This window comes from Lutra lutra, chromosome 13, assembly GCF_902655055.1.
Source record: "Lutra lutra chromosome 13, mLutLut1.2, whole genome shotgun sequence".
In the NCBI taxonomy this organism is placed as follows: domain Eukaryota; kingdom Metazoa; phylum Chordata; class Mammalia; order Carnivora; family Mustelidae; genus Lutra; species Lutra lutra.
Window position 1 is genome coordinate 68,321,695 of NC_062290.1, and position 21,225 is coordinate 68,342,919.

Below are 21,225 nucleotides of genomic sequence, written 5' to 3' on the forward strand. Positions count from 1 at the left end.
TGGAGATGTTTTAGTGATAGTAAGTGAGAGCCACTCATTTCTCTTTCCACAGGCTGCCTCACTACCATCAGCCCACCAGCCCCCAACCCAAAGAACAAATTTCTTTCCACATAAAACCAGTACATTTTTGGACAGAGGCACCAAAACGACAGAATTATTCCAGACCGTTGGCTCTTTCCAGCACCTGTCTCGGGGCAAACTCCTACTCATTTTTCTACACCTCAGCTCACGCTCCACAATTCCTCTGTGAAGCACTCCCACTCACGGGGAAGGGTGGCCATTTGTCCTTCAGCCCACTAAAGACAGCGTTTGATAATTATCTATGGACTGAATGGCTGGCTGACTACTTTCTCAAGACACTTCAATGGCCCCCTTCTTTCCATGCCCACCTTAGTCTCTTCTCAATTTAAGAGCCAGAACGTAAACAGCCTCATACTCTATGTCACGTGATATGCCCTCTGCTCCAAACCCCCCACTGGCTTCCATCTCGCTCAATGTAAATCCAGACTTACCAGGCCTGCACGGTGCTCGCCTCCTTCCTGCGCCTCAGCTCCCAGCTCCCTCTCCCTCTCTCCCTCACCATGCTCCCTCCTGGATCTTTAAATACACTCCTTAATCATGCCCTACCTCAGTGTCTTTGCATCTGTTCCTGCTTGGAGCAGACAGTACGTGGTCATTTCTTCAGGTCTAACTGTCCCCTCGTCAGAGACGACTCCTCTAATCACCCCTTTGAAACAACACCTCAGCACCCTCTATCCTTCTTACCCTGCTTTGTTTTTCTTCAGCACATTATACGCTGACCTGTTTATTTCCATCTCTGACCATGCAAGCCCCACGAAAACAGGAAAGCCAGTGTGCTGGGGGCTAGAGACATAACTGAGAGGCTCCCCGTCCTGCTTTCCCATCTCATCAGGCACACCTTCCCTAACACCAGATGTGGCGCTCACGCCGGCTTTCACTCATCTAGTTCCTAAAGTCCCCATTTCTACCCAAATGCCAGGCCCCGTTAGTCTGCATGTCCTTCTTTGAAGAGTATCCTTTCTATTCTAGTCTAGTTTCCATCAGAGTTCATCACACAAAAAGTAGGCTAAAGCAGAAGGAACATGGGGTTTGTAGTCCAACAGTCCTAGGTTCAAATCATAGTTTTTGCCAATTAACTATCTATATGACTGTAAGTCCCACTCTTCTAAGCCTCTGTGCCATCCCTAAGATGGGAAGAATAAGGCCCATTCACGTTTGTCACGTGAATGATACAGGGAAATAGGGGGAAACTGCACAAGTCAGGGGGAGATGCTTGGAAATTCCTACTGAAATGCTTTGGTCAAAACATCCAACTTTCTTTCAAACACTAAACAGATACACACGTGCATTTATTTATGTTCTGCCCATTTGTCTCGGGGAAATAGCAAGTTTGACAATAAGTAACTCATGGTCACGGGGGCTTGAAAGTGTCCCACGGAGAGGTGTGGGTGGCCCTTGCTCGGCCTGGCCCAGGGAGCAAGCAGGGCACAAGGAAGCAGCTGCGAAGAAAAATGATGTATGGCTCAATGGAGAGTTTCTGCCTCATCAGCAATGGGAACATCGCAGGCTTTCACTTATTTTTCTTACCCCAGACAAAAGGCAAGCCAGTGATAGAAGAGAAAACACTGTACCCAGACCCTAAATTTAGAGACACCCTCCCATGTCAAGTCTCTGCTCTGCTTGCTCTAAGGCTGGAGGGAAGCTGGGAGAGCACAGGGTATACTGGAGCCCGCTAATGGGACCTGAGAGAAATGGCTACGGACTTGCAGGTCATTTTCTGTTTTTCTTTCTGCCTCCTGGAAGAGCCCCGGGTGATCCAGCTTCTGCACCTACATAAAGGTCACCAGCATTCACAAGCAGAATAACAAATAGCAGGCTGGAAAGCACTTCTCTGAAAGGGACCCAAAACCCAAGCCTCTTCAGTCACACACCCATGATCAGCATTCAAAGAAAAAAAGCAAACAACTAAAAGCAAGACACCAAATTGTCAATAGTGCTCCATCTCTGTGTTTTCTAAATGTTCTTCAGAATATTTTGAATGCACAGTACTTTTACTCTCGGAAACCTAAATTTTGATATTTGAGAAAAATAAAACAAATGCCAAAAAATGATTTAGAGAAACGATTCAAAATAAGGCCAGACCAAGTCTGAGAAGAGTATTCCCATCCACTGTCCTGGACATTTAGGCCTGATTGTTTCTGATCGCTACCTCCCACTCAGTTCCAGACAGCTCCTCCTCTCCAAGTCTAACCGGATCAAGGCTGGGCATCATGGACAGGAAGCCCATGCAGGCTGGCAGGCAGAGAAAAGGTTAACTGCTTTTGGCAGCACCTACAGGCCCCCGATCTTGCGAATATAAGGTTATGCTGATACGTTGTCAACATGCAGACCCAAAAGGCAAATCTGACTTGATGTTCATCAAGAAATGACATTCCCAAAGGGGAACATCAGAGTCCAGGTGTTTACAGCGGAAGATCTGAATGAGGGGTATACGCTATTAGTTGGCAAACAAGTGTGTTGGTAAAAAGACTGGCCTTGCTACTGAAGAAGAAATACGGTTAAGTGGCTGGTGAGACAAGGAGTCATAAACCAGGGGCAGGGAATAACACTAGGAGAAAGTTCTAAACTAGGTACTGGACCTTCAACCACAAACTAATTAGCTCTGAGACATCTCCACATCTTGGTTTTTTCATCTCTATAGTAAAGAGCTCCACCGGGTAATTTTTAAGATACAGATGCTTCTGAAATTGATTTTATGGGTCACACAATATTCAAATCAAAAGGACCCTCTAAGCACACTCAGGGTGAAGAAAAAGCCATAGTGGTCTGCCTCCTGGGGCTGGAAAGACACAACTTACTTACCTGTTGGATCAAAGTCCCGAGACTATCCAGCAAAGTTCCTGTGGCTTTAGCCAGTTCCTTGCTCAGGATGGGAGAGGTAGAGTTTAGCTCCCTCTGGAATGAGAAAAAAAAAAAAAAAAAAAAAAAAAAACGTTGTTTCTAAGCTCAAATATAAACCTGAACTCTCTACTGAAAATAAACAAGTTAATTAAAACCATTCACAATCTTGAGTTTAAAACACAAGAAACCCACTCCTAACCAAAATAAGACACTAAAATTATTCTAACTGCCAGTCTGTAGGTTGTTTCAAATAAGAATTATCTTCAAATAAGAAACGAATCTTCTGACACATGCTTTTTTTTTTTTAAAGATTTTATTTATTTGACAGAGAGAGATCGTAAGTGGGCAGAGAGGCAAGCAGAGAGAGAGAGAGAGAGAGGAGGAAGCAGGCTCCCCGCAGAGCAGAGAGCCCGATGTAGGACTCGATCCCAGGACCCTGAGATCATGACCTGAGCTGAAGGCAGGGCTTAACCCACTGAGCCACCCAGGTGCCCCTGACAAATGCTTTTAAATAGTGTAGAAATAGCTATTTAAAACTATTTGATATGCAACAGATAAAACCATCTCATGCTGGCGTATGTGTGTGCGTGTGCACGTGCTCCCCATGCAACTCTGACCACAAATTCCCAACTCCGTCTGCAAGATGGGCAACGGAGATATGACCTTGACGAGCAAGTCCATCATGGCTCACAAGAAAGAAAGAATATGTAAAGTTTAAAGCTGCCAAAAGCATGGAAAGGAGAAATTCTCGCTCATTCCACTCAAGCCAGCACTCACACTGGAAATTTGATACAGAATGCTTATTTTTTTCTTAAATCTACTTTTAGTCAGATCTTTATGTTTACTCACATGTATATGTAATTGCTGTTATATGCCACTTAGTTTCACAGCAAATATAAGAAAATAATTAATTGGGCCCAAGGGAAAGAGGAGTTAGGGCAGAAAGCCTAAGCTAGAGAAGAAAAAGAAAAAGGATGCACGGACCCTGAAGCCAGAGCAGCAAGAGCTGAGGAGCCTCAAATTCGGGTTCTGAGTTTTCAGGCCTCCAAAAAAAAAAAGACATAAGGTCAGTTTCATCATTTTCATCATTTTATTTGTCAAATAGAAAAAAAAGGTTTCTGGGAAAACCCATCTTTCCTTGGCACTTCTATGGGCTTCGTTTTACCTATTAATATCATCTACCTCTTTAGACAAGGCTGGGCTACTTTCTTTTTTTTTAAGATTTCATTTATTTATTTGACAGACAGAGATCACAAGTAGGCAGAGAAGCAGGCAGAGAGAGAGAAGGAAGTAGGCTCCCTGCTGAGCAGAGAGCCTGATGAGGGGCTTGATCCCAGGATCCTGGGATCATGACCTGAGCCGAAGGCAGAGGCTTTAACCCACTGAGCCACCCAGGCGCCTCTGGGCTATTTTTTTTTTTTAAGATTTATTTATTTTAGAGAGAGAGAGCATGAGCACTGTGAGGAGCAGAGGGAGAGAAACTCAAGCAGAACCCGTGCTGAGCATGGAGGCTGATGCAGGGCTCAATCCCATGACCCAGAGATCATGACATGAGTTGAAATTGAGAGCTGGACACTTAAATGACAGAGCCACCCGGTAACCCAAGGCTGGGCTATTTTGCTCTTTGTCTTGTGTCAAGGAATATTGCGAAATCATCTTACAGGCTGTGGAAAATAGCTGGAAGTGGATAGAGATCATTATTATCTAAGAAACAGCAGCTGGGGGAATATTCCTTTAAAAAGAACTCCAGGGGGAGGGAACACCTGGGTGGCTCAGTTGGTTAAGCAGCTACCTTTGTCTCAGGTCCTGATCTCAGGGTCCTGGGATCGAGCCGCACCCACGCTGGACTCCCTGCCCACCGGGGAGCCTGTTTCTCTCTCTCCTTCCCACTGGTGCTCTCTCTCACTATCTGTCATATCTCCATCTCTCTAATAAATAAAATCTTAATAAATAGACATAACTCCAGGGGCACCTGGGTGGTTCCATCGGTTAAGGGACTTGACCTCGGCTCAGGTCTTCATCTCAAGATCCTGAGTTCAAGACCCCTGGCTCCATGCTGGGTGTGGAGCCCACTTAAAAATAAAAAATAAAATAAAACAAAATAGAATAGAATAAAACTCCAAATACAGAAGAGTGGAATTAGAAGTTAGTACCATCATGATCATCATAATATCCAAGCCAAATCCTGAATGTATAGTTCTGATAAAATCCGTCTGAAGGTTCTATCAAAGAATCTGTCCAGCCTGATTCATGAGCTCTCCTAGAATGGCTTACTCACCAGAGTCCACCTTTCCCACATTCCCCATCCTCAGATGGGCCTCCAATTCCCCTTAACCACTATAATCAAGTAGGTCTCCGTGAGGCAACTCACAGATTATGTTAATGATTGTTCCTTCAATTAAGTAATCATGAGGAAAAACAAGTGGGAGATTTTTGGTTTTTCACTTTCTTACTACAAGTTTACATCATCACTAAAGGTTATCACATTAAAAGTTGACCCTACAGAACCTACAATAAGAAAACTTTCACAAATGGAGAGGTCTTCCTTGGAAGGCATGGGAGGTAAAGTGTCTCTGCTTACATCAGGCCCACAAGAGGATGCACACTCACGATTGTGCAACAAAACAAAACAAACAAAAAAAAAAAGCCAAATTAACTTAATGTCCTTTTTCACAACTTAAATTTGGTAGCTAATCCATTTCTTTTATAAAGTCTGAATGGAAAAAAGATTCCGATGATTCTTGTCATTCTGTCCCTTCTCCGGTTATGGGACCTGGGGTGGCTACAGAACCCCGGGCAAATGTCTCAAACTCTGCCCGGCCTGATTTCTAGAGCTACATGGCAGTGTTTGTGGTGTGCAGGTGGGCTAGTGATATCAAGAATGCTGAACAAGAGGGTGTGTGCAGAGCACCTCACGCAGCACCTGGCACACAGTGAGCCCTCACAGTTCTCAGAAAGGTCACCTTTGCCTTCCTCTTCCCTTCCCTAAAAGTTTCCTACCAAAACTGAAGGACTTTTTAGTTCTTGAAAAGACACTCATCTTCCCTTCTGTTTCCTAACTCTCGAACTGTCGAGGGGCCCTCCCTCCACTGAACAGAGAGCTAGAGGTGTCATCTCAAAGCACATCAGCCATACCGATGTGCTATTTCTAACATTAGAAATCCTCTTCAGTGCAAGACTAAGACGTTAATTCCTGAGGCTTGAGATGAATGCTCCTTTCCTCCCTAAGCCCCCTTTCCCCTCAGTTTGCAAAACTGTGAAACAAAAGATGTTAAGCAGATGAAATGCATACTTAAGTAATGTTGAGTGGATATAATACAACTACAGATGTATATTTATATCACACATGCACACATATAAACTTGCTCCAAGGTTGACATTTAAACTGAAAAACTGGAAGGAAAAAATCCTCACCTCCATTGAAGTACACGTGTATATCTATCCCTACATACATACACTCATGTACGTGCACACTCCATTTATCTTAATGCATATGTATGTGTACCTTCTATTTATAGTGATACTGATTTTTACCTTTACAGTAGATATAATTTCTAAGTCTACTAAGCAAAAGAAGGGAATCTACAAAAAGAGACTATTAAATTGGAATGGTACCAACTGCCCTTGATGACAACCAAAATCACGGCGGACAACTGTGCAGAAGCAGCTTCCGCAGATGGATCCAGTGTGGTCTCAGAGCTCTCACACCAACACCTGCTGCCATGTTCGTTCAGTGCAGCCTCCCAGCCCTCAGAGACCTGCTGATTCAGAATCGAGGCATACGAGCCGAGAAGCCTCGGGAATTTTTTGCACAGAGAAGTTTGAGAACCACTAAGCCATAGCCCCTTGGACGATGTTCATGACTCTTTTTCACAGTCTGCTTTTCATGAAGGTGGTAGTTTGTGCATTCCATGTCTGGTCAGCACAACGCTGTCTGCTTTGGATGGTGAAGCACTGAAGAGAGGCCACGCCCTTCACCCAGCCCCAACTGGGATCGGAGATGGTACAAAATGCATGAGGCCAGAACAGCACACCAACAGAGTTCACAGCCACCAACTGCCAAAGGCCAAGTCTCTGAAACCATAGCTATGCCACTGGCCTGTTATCACCGTTAGCAGTCCCATCCCCTGAAGGGTACAATCAATCAGCAGTTCATGTTGTTCTTAGAGGACGTCCTTCCTCATCTGAATGAATTTAAACTTTCATAGGTACTAATTTTCCCTTGGGGGTTTTCAACTTAAATGTCTTAACCTTTGAGGCAGGCCTCTTATTCTTGTTTTAAAAGCTACACAATTCAGCAAAGCTCCACACGCACTGCATGACTGTTTAGCCCATGAACACCGCCTATGACCACACACATAAATATCAAGACTTCATTACATTTACCATGGATATCAGACCTTTACATATTCAGACACAAATGCAATACCACATCATACTGTTGTCAATAGTCTGAGCTCTAGTTTACTTCTAATTTAGGTTTTGGTCTCTAAGAGAAACATTGGCTAAAGCCATCCATAAGTAATAGGCAGAATAATCAACGTCATTATTAGAATCCCTTTTAACACTAATTGTTGTTTGAGATTAAATGTGCAGTATTCATGAACAGAAGTATTGTCAATACAAATAAATTTCCATTTTCTTTTTTTTTTTTTAAGATTTTATTTATTTATTTGGCAGACAGATCACAAGTAGGCAGAGAGGCAGGCAGAGAGAGGAAGGGAAGCAGGCTCCCCGCTGAGCAGAGAGCCCAATGTGGGGTCGATCCCAGAACCCTGGGATCATGACCTGAGCCGAAGGCAGAGGTTTTAACCCACTGAGCCACCCAGGCGCCCCAATAAATTTCCATTTTCAAAGATGTGCTGGAATTACACACAGGTGTGGGTTGACAGGACAGGGTTTTTAAAAAAAATTCATTGTTTAAGAGTTGTTTAAGAGTTTAGCATATCCAGATATTTTGCTCAGGACTTCATTTTACTTTTCTGTGCTTGGATGTTATAAAATACAGAGAAGAGACTGATGAGAATCTGCAAACTAAATATTATAAATTCATGGGGGAAAGACAGGTTACTTAATTACTGTTGCTGGGACTAGTTGTTCATGTCAGAAAAATTAGAAAGTTTTCCATCTCACACCACTATACAAAATTAAGTTCTTGGCAGATTATAAAGCTCAAAGTAAAAGATGAAAGTTGCAAATATATAAGAGAATATGTCTTTATGAACTCAGTGTAGGAAAGGCCTTCTTAAAATATAAAAAGTCCAAACTAAAGTGGAAAGAAATGACTTCAACTTTTAAAAGTAGAAACTGTGCACCAAAAGACACCATAAGCATTGTGGAAAAAATAAGCCAGAGACTGGAAGAACAGATTTTTATTTTTTTGGAAGAACAGATTTTTTTAAATTTCGGTATATAAAAGAAATACCAGGTAGCAGTTAAAATGAATCAGATGCCTCATGTATCAATACTGTTTAATCTCAACAGGATAATGTGGAGTGAAAAAGACAAGCTGCAGATCAATATACATGTTTACATAATGTGAACACCTACAAACCAACAGGGTATGTTGTTATTAACAGAATGCAAATACATCTACATGATAGAAAGCAGAAAAGCATGCAACTCCAGGGGAATGTCTGTCTCTGAGGGAAAGAGGGACATCGACAATGCCTGTAATGTTTTATTCTTGAAAAGAATCAGAAGCAAGCAAGGTGGACAACAGATGGTGTTGTGTACAAGGGTATTCTCTGTGCCTTTTTGTAAGTTTTCACTAGTTCATACTTTCTAATTAAATGAAAGACTAGTAATAAGGAGAGAGGAGGAAAGGAAACAGAGCAGGCAGGAGTGGAAGAAAGGTCAAGAGTGTAAGCTGGCTTGACTACATATCTGATCTGAAAGATGTCTAAGCTCCTTGAATAAAACTGACCCCAGGAAACATGCCCTGAAACTAGGTCACAAAAATGAGGTCTGAGAACCACGTGCTTGCACCTACTATGAACTGTGGTCTCCTGCTAATACTGGACAAAGGCAGGCAAAGCTTGCCAACTAATATTTTGGAAGAGTTCCAGTAAATAATCTGTAGTTTGGAATTCCTACTATTATTTTTCCTAAACAAAAACATTCCCTTGGCTATGAAATCACATGGTCCCCATTGACCACAGGAGGCAAGTGATTTTCTCATATGAAGAAATAGGGAAAGAGAGTGAAGATAAAACCTTTAGTGAGGGACTACATGACCTATGTTAAGCTAACCAGAATTCATGTATCATTTGATATTTTTAGGTCATAACTAAATATTGTAATATCATTACAGGAAGAATAGACAAAAGCATATTCTATTACCCAAAAGGCACCCACCCACTTCTGCAGTATGTCAATCACAACATGGCAACACTGCCTAAAAGCATGACATTCTAGAACACTGTCCCTAGAATGACAAAGGCCATCGTGCCCCATCTTTCTTGGGTCTAACAGATGATTTCATTATAGTCATTCTATCTTAGTAGCTTAGCTAAATTGTAAAAGACTGAAAATTTAAAAGGCAGTAACCTAGCCAAGTCAATTTGACTTTAATTTCTGAGCTGATGTTTCATCTCAACCCAGCATCCAACATAGCTTCTGGCACAGAATAATCTGGTGCCCAGTAAATGTGCATGGAAGAAAAACCAAAAGCAAGAGAGAAGCACTTCAGGAGAGCAGGAGATGGACTGGTTTGAGTCCTGCTTCAAAGGTCATTCAAATTCACCTCATCAAGTCACTCACCCTCTGGAGCCTTTCAGTGGGTTCACTTGCTCTAAGAGATAGGCCCAACAGCCTAACACAGATCCTGAAAGTTGGCGTCTAACCTGTGGTCACCTCCACAGCACCCTGTCTCACCATTTCTTCTATCGGCAAACTCCCCATAGTTACATCTGCTCTACTCAGAACTCTGCATTTCCCCTTAACACCACCTTCATTTCTCTCTCCACTCTGGACCCCATACACAAGCCAGGTTCTGGATCATTCTTCTCCCTGCTCTTTACTTGACTGAACTCTATTCTTTAGGTCCCAACTTAACAGATGCTTCTTTCCTGATCCTCAAAGACTGGGTTAGTGTGGGTTAGGCCTACATAACACCTAGCAGAGGACGCATCTGTTTGGTTCCTGATCTGTCCCATCCACTGCCCACCAGCAGGGAAACAAAGAAAGCTGTACCTTGCTCACCACAGCCCCCCATCCCAGGATATGGCACAGATCAGGGCTCAATATTTGTTGAATGAATTAATTTGTTTGTTTATATATAATCACTATATAAAATAAGGACTGGGAGAGATTACCAATGCATTGAGAAGCCACAGCCAAATGGAAATAGAAGACAGAACACCTACGAAATTAAATGTAATTGAAAACTCCTTTCAATTTACAAAAATCTTATTTCCATCCAAGTTTTTCAGGGACCCTACTACTAAATAATGTGGGTACATATGTATTTGAATAGGATTTTCAATATAATGCACAATTTTATTTTTCCCCTGTGAATACATGTTACAAGGTGTTCATGAGAACATTTCAAACTTCCCTTACTCTCAAAGAAGGCTAAAAACCTCTACTTTTGCCCATATTCAGAAAATCCAACTCAGGGCCAAGATTTTATGTATTAGCTCAACCTGAAAAAAAAGTAAGCCAGATACCAGGTACAAAGACTACTGCCATCCAGAAGATGTCTACCTCTTTCCAATGATTCATATGACAAGGAAGTTTTCCTTTGAGGGACATTTTAATATTTCTTACCAAAGTAGGGAACTTTTAAAACTCATGTCTGAGAGAGGTACTAATCTTTTTTAAAAACAACTCAAAAACTTAAATATTAACTATTAAATTTGATGTGTTTAATGCAATTAAAATAATTTTTTGCTATTTCTTTTTTTTTTAAAAGATTTATTGACTCATTTGAGAAAGAGGAAGAGAGAGAGGGAGTGCGTGGGGGACAGGGGCAGAGGGAGAGGGAGCAAGAACCCTGAGCAGACTCCGAGCGGAGTGTGGAACCCAATACAGGGCTCAATCTCAAGACATTGAGATCATGACCTAAACCAAGAGTCAGAGGCTTAACCCATGGTGCCACCCAAGTGCCCCAATTTTTTGCTGTTTCTAAACACAGTTTAATACATCTATTACCACATAATTCAGGACCAAAATCAAACCCAAACCTTAATTTCAGAAATAGCAGCACTTTTCAAGGAAGAAATAGTCTGAGGCAGAAATGTCTACACAGATAGAGTAAGTCCTGTTAACACTGTTTAATTCACCCATTTATCTCCAGTTGTGTGCTCCCTTTTTCCTATAGGAATTAAGTAAACAGTTAAGATTTTTTATTTATTTGTTTGACAGAGAGAGAATGAGAGAGTACAAGCTAGGGGAGCTGCAGAGGGAGAGGGAGAAGAAAACTCCCCACAGATCAGGGAGCCTGACGCAGGGCTTCATCCCAGGACCCCGAGACCATGACTTGAGCCAAAGGGAGACGCTTAATCAACTGAGCCACTCGGGTGCTCCTAAACACAGAGGCTTAAGAGTAAATCTCTGAGGTGTGTCATTTACCAAATGAAGGATTGCAGTGGACTGCTGGATGAAAACATATGCTGTGAACAGATGGGCAGTACAACCAAACAATACCAAACAAAATCTAATACTTATCACAAATGTATGAATTTTATGCAGGAGGAGAAAAGCAATGACTTTCTCCTGCAAAAAATTCACACAAATGCTTTAAGGACTGCATGGGATAAGCTGAAGTATGTAGCCCCCCAAATGAATAAACTATGCCTCTCTGTGTTCTAAGCCTTTGTCTAAGGATCAAGAAGATGCTAAACAAAGAGCTTGCAAGACAATAATGACTTTGTTTCGTCCTTCTCTGTCTGTTCCTTCAATCTACACAGAGCCCAGCTGTGAGATCACTGTTCTTCTGGGGACCTCAGGGCACCACTCACTTTACTTCCTTTGTCCCGTGAACTGAGTTCTGCCTTTGCAAGAATATGCTGCATGCACCAGAAGACATGTGAAGGGAGCGCTTTGTTCCACAGAAACTGAACTTTCCCTTTTAGGGTAAAGGTATCCGGAGAGGCCAAGGCAATCTAACCACATGGTTGTGCAGCCCCCAAATTGTTACTAAAATGAAGATAAGTCCACATGCCTGTCCTTCCTAACACAAGAATCAGACACCGTTTGCCCCACCTCAGGGATCAGACACCATTTTTACATCACTGCGACAATGGTGAGCCAAGACGAGAAGCTTAGCTAACCCCACGCTCTTTCCAGCCTTCCAGTGTCCCATGCCGGCGAAGACTGGTGTCAGGGAGCTGCAGAGGGCTCATCAGGGAAACTGGGATGGAAGGACAGCCCTCAGTCTACAGACCCAGCACCTGTGAAGAATTCCTCAAATTCCCAATCAAAGTCTGAAAGTTGGTTCCCAGTGCCCAGTAGAATGAAAAATCCATGTACATTTGTCTGCCCTGATTAGGGCTGAAGCTCTGGTGCCTTAGAACAGGACCTGGTACAAAGCAGATCTACAGTAAATCTTCCTTTGTTCGTGAACATCTCATGTCTTGTTCAGAGACGTTCTACTTCCCAAAGTCACTGCTGCCTTCGGTTTGCACATTAAAAACTCTAGTGGGGGCGGGGGAGCACCTGGGTGGCTCAGATGGTTAAGGGTCTGCCTTCAGTCCAGGTCATGATCTCAGGGTCCTGGGATCAAGCCCCACACTGGGCTCCCTGCTCATCGGGAAGCCTGCTTCCCCCTCTCTCCCTCCCTGCCTCTGCCTACTTGTGATCTCTCTCTGTCAAATACATAAATAAAATCTTAAAAAAAAAAAAAAAAACTAGTGGGTAATGTTTATTATGTGTTGGAGTCACTCCCAGAATATGGCTAAGAAAATGTACAGAGCTGAAGAGGGACTAATAAAAAGCCAAGAGCACTGAGGAAACATTTCAAAGACATAATGAAATATACCTTTCAGTAAAAGACATTAGTGGCAGGATGAGTGCCCTCCCCAAAGCAGTCCAGGTCCTAGTCCCTGGCACCTGAGTATGTTAAAACACATGGTAAAATGTACTTTATAGATATCATTAAATGTGTAGATTTTCAAATAGGGAGATGATCCTAGATTACCTAGATGAATCCAATCTAATCACGTGAGCCCATAAAGGCAGAGGACTTCCTCTGGCTAGAAGCAGAGAGATATGGCAGAAGGAAAAGAGAAAAACTTAAAGCATGAGAGAGTCTTGACCTAGCGTGGCTGGAGAGAATCCACATGAAAATCATGAGAAGAAATGCTGGCAGCCTCTAGGAGCAAAGACCAGCCTCTAGCTGACGTCCAGGTAGGAAACAGGAACACCAGTCGTACAACTGCAAGAAACTAAATTCAGCTAACAACCTGAATAAGCTCAGAAGCAGATGTATCCTCAGAGCCTCTAAAAAGGAATACAGTGCTATAAAGCCTCTGGTTTCAGTCTCTTGACACTCTAAGGAGTAGACCCAAGGGAACCACACACTGTGCCCCAGACTTCTGGCCTACAGGATTATGAAATAATAAATTCATGTTATTCTAAGCTGCTAAATGTATGGTTATTTGTTACAGCAACAATAAGAAACCAACACTATGAGCAAGGACCTTGACAAGAGAAGCCAACAAATCCCTCTGGCCAGAATTTGCTAGTCCCCTGTTATGGCTCATTCTCGCAGTCCAAAACAGATTGGAGGTTACTGGAGGACAGCAGAGAGAGGTCTCCCCATAAAGATGTCTCCTCTGTCTGGGAAAGGTAGGTGCTGCTTCAAGAAGGACGTGCAAGGAAAGCAAAGGGAAGTTCACCTGCCCCAACCAACTAACAGCCAAATCCACCTTGCTGAGCAGTGAGGCAAAAGAAGTCACTGTTAATAGCCACGATCCCCTCCTAGAGGCTGTTAAGTCAACAGTACAAGTACTATGAACGTTAAGTCTCCCTTCACAAATGCATTTAACCTGGAGATAATATTTCATATATTGACCTATCCTTGTACTCCTCAGAAGCCATCCTTGAGAGGATCTCAGTTGAGTTCAGCTCCCAGAACATACCCGACACATAATGAATTTAACATAGTTCTATAAAGGAATACGTTTTTAAATTAAAAGGAGAATGCCTAATGGAAATCACTATTAATCCCAGAGAACTTTAAGGATGCAGTAACTTTCTAACATCCAGTATTAATTTTCATGCAAGGTATAAATAATTGAGGTGTACACATAAACAAGAATCCAAAGGGTAAGCAGCCTTGACAACATCTAGGCAAAGGATAAAATTTTCCACATTGGGGAGGGTATGTGCTATGGTAAGTGCTGTGAAATGTGTAAGTCTGATGACTCACAGACCTGTACCCCTGGGGCAAATAATATATTGTATGTTAATAAAAAAAAAAAAAGAATAGAATTTTTCACTGAAATATTCTTCAGGACTACTTTGCTGGCATGACTGAGTCCTAACACAGAAGAAAATTTCTATCTGGCCAGCAATTGCTTTCAGCATGAAAATATTTCTACTGATGACTAACTTCTATTTATTGAGCACCTAACATATGCCAGTCCCCTTGTCATGCTCTTTATATGCATGACCAATAATGACAAAGGATAAAGTGTATAATCTGTATGTAAAAGAAAAAGAAACTGAGGCTCACTCACACTCACGTTATCTAAGGTCACACAGCTGGTAAAACTGCTGACACAATGTTTGAACCCAGACACAGCTGACCCCAAGCCCATGGCCCTTCCCCTCTGCCACACTTCCCCCCAAATTATCAAAACACTGTCGTCCAGAGGTCAGCAGGAGACAGAGGCAGCACAGGAGAAAGAGAATACACTTGGCTGAAAAACAGAAAAACACCCACGCTAACCAAAAAAAAAAAGAGAGAGAGAGAGACTGAGTGAGAGAAAGAGAAATATTTCAAAACATGTCTTTACTGAAAATCCACTTCTAGGACAGAAACACACACTGACACCCCAGTTTCTCTCCCCACAACTCTGCACCAACCACCTGGTTGCGGCTCTTGTGTGTTTCTCAGTGTGATTAACTGCCCATTGTCAACAATGTCGCATGTCACATTCATCTAACATCGAAAATGTTGAAATGTCAACCAAGTGGCAGGAGTAACAGGTTGTTTACTGTAAATCAAATATCAATCCCAGTGCTCCAATTAAGGCCCCATTTAACTCGATAAATAAAAGTCACATTTCAAAATGTTTGCAAGTCATTTCATCCCAAAGGTATCCTTTAAAAACCACCTTTACACAGAACAATTTTGACCACTCACTACGTTCTAATTCAAGAGCCTCATTTTCTGACTTTATGGAGAGAGAGATCTCAGCAACAGCAGATAGACAGGAGCAGAACCAGAGATGCTCTCTGTGCCCAAGAAATGTGCAAAAAGCATATGGTAGCCACCTTCATACCCAGTTGTGAATCAACTGATCTACAAGGCATAACCACAACAAGATAGGCTGCGATGTAGCTGACAGTTTTGATGGTGCATTTCCATATACAGTGTCATGCTAACCCTCCCAACCAGGGAGGAGTGATCATCAGGCTGAAACCTAAGCTGCTGACCACCAGATCATGAAGGCTACACTGTCACTCTACTTGGAGTGCAATCCATACATTATATGAGTGAAGGGATTTTCTGGGTTGTGCACACAGTAAGTGGTTATTAATTAAACAGAAATGAAAAAATGAATGGGCACCAATATAAATTATTATGTCTTCTAAAAGCACCCCTACTTCCAAAATTTGCATCATTCTGGCCAAAAGGATGAACATTTCTGTCTTACAGAGAAATAAAGCAAAAATAACTAAAACTGTAGAAGGAAATGGTCTACCATTTCTAATAACCTTTGGCCCTCTATGTCATACAACCCAAAAAGTGCTAACAGGCTGCATATGTCTACATCAGTGAGCTCAGGTAGCCACTTGGACCAGCCTTCTGGAACTGAAAACCTTATCCCCATTCAGAAGTATAGACCTTATTTGAAATTATACCAGAGAAACATTAACCAATAGAATCACAGACCACTGAACAAAGCAACTCAGTATTTTTTTAACTGAAACAGAAAATGCTACTTCTGGAATAAAACAAAAACAATCTTGGGCACTAGGCCTAAACTCTTTATACTGACTGGTTCACCATCAACCCTGCCACAGAAAATCCCAAGAACTCACAGAGTTCTACTACCTTCATCTCAGGCAGAAGCTGCACCATCATAGAGTCAAGTAGGATACAAGAACTTCTTGATGGTCACTAGTGTATAAATGGCAGGAGATGTTTCCAACATTGCTTTCTAGGGTATGATCCAGCCACAGCATCCAAAAACTAGACATTCTTAATATACCTGGGATAATGGATCTCTCTAGAAAGAAATCATGCTCCACAAAGTCCCAAAGGTTTCTGATTTCTTTTTATTATAATGAGAAACGTCTCTTTCCAGGCACATCCTTCTTCTGTGGAAAGACACAACCAGGGTCTTTCCCTGGTTTTAAGAGAACCTACTGACAAATCAGACTGCTATCTGGTAAGAAGGAGACCAGAACACCAAATGCTAAATGCTGTTGTTGGAGAGGTATGTCAACTAGAGCTCTCAGAAAATCCAAAGAAATATACCCATTCTGGAACTATACTCAACCCTAAATTTAAAAATTTAATATTTAAAAAAATTAAATATTTAAATATTTTTTTAAAAAAAACATAAAAAACAGGTCTTCTCTGAAACAGTCACAAAGGACCTTACGCTTAGACTCAAAGGCAAACCCAACTCACTCTTTCCCCTTTGACCCTTTGGGAAAAGTCCCAGAGGTTTAAAAGAACAGGATACCACTGAGCTAAATTACCTCTCAAACTCCCAGCCAGCCCTATGTTTCTACAAAAAAAACAAAGTTACGTTATCCAGGGAAAATGTTCACATTCCAAAAGCATGAGTGTTTGAAGCTTCTCCACGAGGCAGGCCTACTCACCAGGATGGGCTTCAGGATGTCCATGTTGGAACGAAGCACTTGCTCTGCTGCATCTAGTTTCTCCCTTGGCAAGCTGCAAAGCTTGGAAAGTTCTTGTTCACCAAGCTGAATCACCTCCTCCAATTCTGATCCATTGCACAGATCGGTCAGATGTAACTGGTAGCCTTGCAAAAATACCTGGAAGCGTTTTATGCAAAGAAAGATAAGCAAAACTGGGTTACAAAGAAGGGAGGCAGGGTCAGTACAGCTTTGAAGAATGGACACTGTCACAATAGTGAATGCATCAGATCTCTTTACGGACCTTTGGAATGTGTCATGGCACAATTTGACCGGAAACCTAAAATCTGAATGTTGTATTTGACTCATCATCTCCCACACTCTTGTCCTTATGAAGGGAAATCCTGAGTCCAACTCTTTTTCTCAAAAGAATGGGACACATGATTCAGGAAATAGGAATTGCAAGTCTAAACTCCTGAAACCATTTTAATTATTTTATTAGAGAAAAACATTCTCATTATTTTAGAACTTGTGATATGTTAAACGGGGGTTGGGCTGAATTATGGGGACAAAAAAGCATTCATACTATTTACTTACAGGGATAGATATTTCACAGATGTGGAAAACTATGTTGAAGCAATTTTAGAATTTGGAACTCTTCATTTTATCTGCCCCAGAGCAGAGTATGAGAAAGCCAAGCCTCTCATGAAAAGGCCTCATTAAAGGCCAACTGTAAATCATTCTTACACATTCATTATACCAGACCCCCTAGAGAGCCTCTCCTTGGCCATATTTTTTCTACTTAATTAGCTTTCCTGGGCCTAACAGACAGCACCTCTTCATACATGGTCCTTCCTGCCCATGAGACAGCAAATTCAGTAAGAGGGGCTTGCTTTTCTTGCTCACATTAAGTCCATAATACTGAAACATTATCAACAGTAAATACCTGTGGAATTAACGGATGATGCAGATTCTGCATTACTCCAAAATTACCTCCCCCTATTAGTTTAAATTAGTGTGGCTTGACCTCCTTGCAGTACAACCTAATGTGAGTGATGGACCAAAGCCGCTCCAGGCCTGTGTAGCTTTCTAACACTGCAGAGCATTGGGCCTGCCACGGTTTGCATGAAGTTTTCACCTACTACCAGACATGCAAGTACCCTTCAGTTTTACTCCTTTCCCCAAGTAGTCCTTGCTGTTAGCCTACCTTCGGTATCTGGGTCTGAGAGCGTGGACTACAGAGAGACCCTAAAACCACGCGAGGACAACCTCCACACTTAGGATGCCCCTCATTTTAAACTGATCTGATGTGGCAGATACAAAATTGGCAGGGAGAAATGGAAATTGTGCTAAATGCAACTGTTTTCATAAGCCTGCTGTCTTTGGCCCATCTCCCAACCATACAACTGGTAAATACAAGGCATATTTTCCTAGTTTCATAAGGGCAAAGCAGTAAGCACATTTTTCTAATTTTAAAAATTCTACATCATGTAAAGCAAAGATCTTATTTTCAGGCATAAACATTTCCACTACTTCTGCTTACTGTAAAGATAAGCTAGTGTGTAGATGTGAGACAGGGTAAAGAACCAGGGCCCTTTTCTGCCAAAGACTAAACTTGGGAAGCTTCTCAGAAAATCGATAACCATACAACCTGGGTCTGTTACTCACTGCGCAGGAGCTCTATGATATTTAATTATGCCACAGGAAGTTTTCTAAGAATCTACAATTAAAATTCTATATAAACACCAATATTACTTCCTGGTTTTACAAATTAAGGGAAAAACATTTTTTTCTCCTTATATAATTTTCTTATCCATCCTTAAAGGAAGCATTAAGTTTTTAAAGTCTCCTGTCTTAGGTTTTTTTTTTTCTTTTAAGATTTTATTTATTTATTTGAGAGAGAGACAGTGAGAGAGAGCATGAGCGAGGAGAAGGTCAGAGAGAGAAGCAGACTCCCCGCGGAGCCGGGAGCCGGAAGCAGGACTTAATCCTGGGACTCCAGGATCATGACCTCAGCCGAAGGCAGTCGTCCAACCAACTGAGCCACCCAGGCGTCCCTCCTGTCTTAGGTTTTATAGATAGCTGCTCTGTTCAATAATCCTCAACTCTGGTTATGGTCTGAGAATTGTGAAAATTTTTTTAAAATGCTAATTCATCTTAAATTCACTTCCCCCCCTTTCTAGGGGGAAGGTATCAACAAATGCCAGTTGACAGGCAGGAAATCAGTTTATTTCAACCAGCTGGTCCACAACCCCAGGTTGCACATTCCACTCTCTGAATGGTTTGGCAATGCCACCCTGAGCAGAGAAGTAAAAATGGGTAAGCTGAACTTGAGCTAATAACCTCCTTCAGCACCCTAACCAAAACAGGGGCTTATTCATTTCTTTCCAGACACTCTTAAACAATATAACTTCCATCAGCCCCACTGAGGAAGCTGAACATCGCAGCTTACCTTGTGGAGACTGACATTGGCCACCTGTATTTTGTCCACGGTAGGCCTTGGCAGAGAAAGGTTGTAAGTCAGGAATCCAGAGAAGGTTTCGTTGTCCACCAGGAAATCCTGAAGCTTCAAGCCTGTCGAGAAACGTATTTTATTTTCATTTAATAAGTTAAAAAAAAAAGTCAGGACAATGAGGCAATTGGAGAAAACATCTTAATATTGACGGTCTCGTTTTAAACCAGTTGATAACCACAGGCTTCTGGCTGAAACATACAGAAAAATGACATTCAGGGAGCTTTGCCCTACAGGAGAGATGAAAAGTATGTTTTCTGTAGATTAAAAGAACCAAACTCCGAGTGTGCTCCTAGACTCAAACAGTGTGAACGCTCACATAGCCTTTCCTTCTTTTCAAGGAAAAAGCCAAACTTTTTTTTTTAAAGATTTTATTTATTTATTTGACAGACAGATCACAAGTAGGCAGAGAGGCAGGCAGAGGAAGAGGAAGGGAAGCAGGCTCCCTGCTGAGCAGAGAGCCAGATGTGGGGCTCAATCCCAGGACCCTGAGATCATGACCTGTGCCAAAGGCAGAGGCTTTAACCCACTGAGCCACCCAGGCACCCCAAAAGCCAAACCTTTTAAGTGATCTCACCCATCCCATCTGAGATTTGTGAACTTAACACTACTACTCCTGTCTCCCAAATGCCACCTCAGCTAAATACCGGAGCTACTTAAAGCCTTAGACCCACAAGCCCAGGGAGGCTGATCTTCCTCTTGATGCAGAACAGTGCTTCTCAAACTTGAGTGGACAACAGAATCATCTAAAGGCTTGTTAAAACAGATTTTCTGCCTCCACCCCCAGAGTTTCTGAATCAGCCAGCCTGGGATGAGGCCAGAGAAGCACATTTCCAAGGAGCTCCCAGGTGATGCAGATGATGCTGGTCTGGAACCCACACTTTGAGAACCATTGGAGGAAAGTGTTACGCATATCAAAGCACTCTCACAGATGTGATCTCATTTTAATTTCAACCATGGAACACATGATACAAAGCTCCAAAGCCCAGGTCTGCTAGATTTTAAGAAAACACAAGCATATATTTAAAAATCAACCCAACTAAATGACTCGATGGCTGCCGGGTTTCATAAAGAATCTCTTTAAAAATAAACCCTCCAGGTACATCCCAGTGTAGTGAAGCAGAAAGAGCACGGGCCAGAAATCCAGAATTTTAGTCCCCAGAGTTGGAGTCTGCGACTGGTGGTGTCATTTGGGCATTTCACATCCTCTTTCTGAACCTCAGCTTCTCCAAAATGAGAGGTTTCTGACCAGATGTTAGGTGGGAGTCCCCTCACTCTGAAATGCTACCATTTTCCCTGCTCTATTTCATTTGACTGTCCACTTCTCCTTCTGCCCCCAACTCTCTTAATAACCCAACTTCTTTCAATAAAGAGAAAACCAGTCCACCCTTTCCTTGTGACTAGGCAATGCTCATTTGCAAACGGCAACCCACAGACCGAGGCACTAACAGACCTCTAGGGGGCAAACCTTACAAACCCAATCATTTAACTGAAGCAAAATAGAGGGTTGATCTGAAATGGGGCTACAGTATGAGGCTTAAAGAGGACAGGAATTAATCCTGGGGGTGAACGGGGGTCACGTGCATAGATAAAGCAGAAGGAGGGCACAAATGCCCAACCAGACTCTCATCTTTGCTGCCAGATCCAGGCATGTTCTCAAGCAAACTTGAATAATTTAGAGCTATAGAAAGGGTAAGTTAAGCATGATTCACACCTATAAAGAAATGACTGTCTGGTTACACCTGACATACTAACACCTGGTATTCCTCACGACACCTTCAAGAAGCTGT

General features: G+C 42.2%; 1 protein-coding gene across 4 annotated transcripts in view; it reads right to left on the reverse strand.

The window, feature by feature from the left end:
* ABCA1 (ATP binding cassette subfamily A member 1) overlaps window positions 1-21,225 on the reverse strand; it is a 128,537-nt gene that overhangs the window by 56,262 nt on the left and 51,050 nt on the right. For all 4 annotated transcript variants that reach the window (XM_047701041.1, XM_047701039.1, XM_047701042.1 and 1 more), the window contains exons 6-8: window positions 19,376-19,497; window positions 16,927-17,103; window positions 2,884-2,976 (exon numbers count right to left, since the gene is read on the reverse strand). In XM_047701041.1, the coding sequence (XP_047556997.1) occupies window positions 2,884-2,976; window positions 16,927-17,103; window positions 19,376-19,497 (392 nt within the window). The remainder of the gene's footprint in view (window positions 1-2,883; window positions 2,977-16,926; window positions 17,104-19,375; window positions 19,498-21,225) is intronic.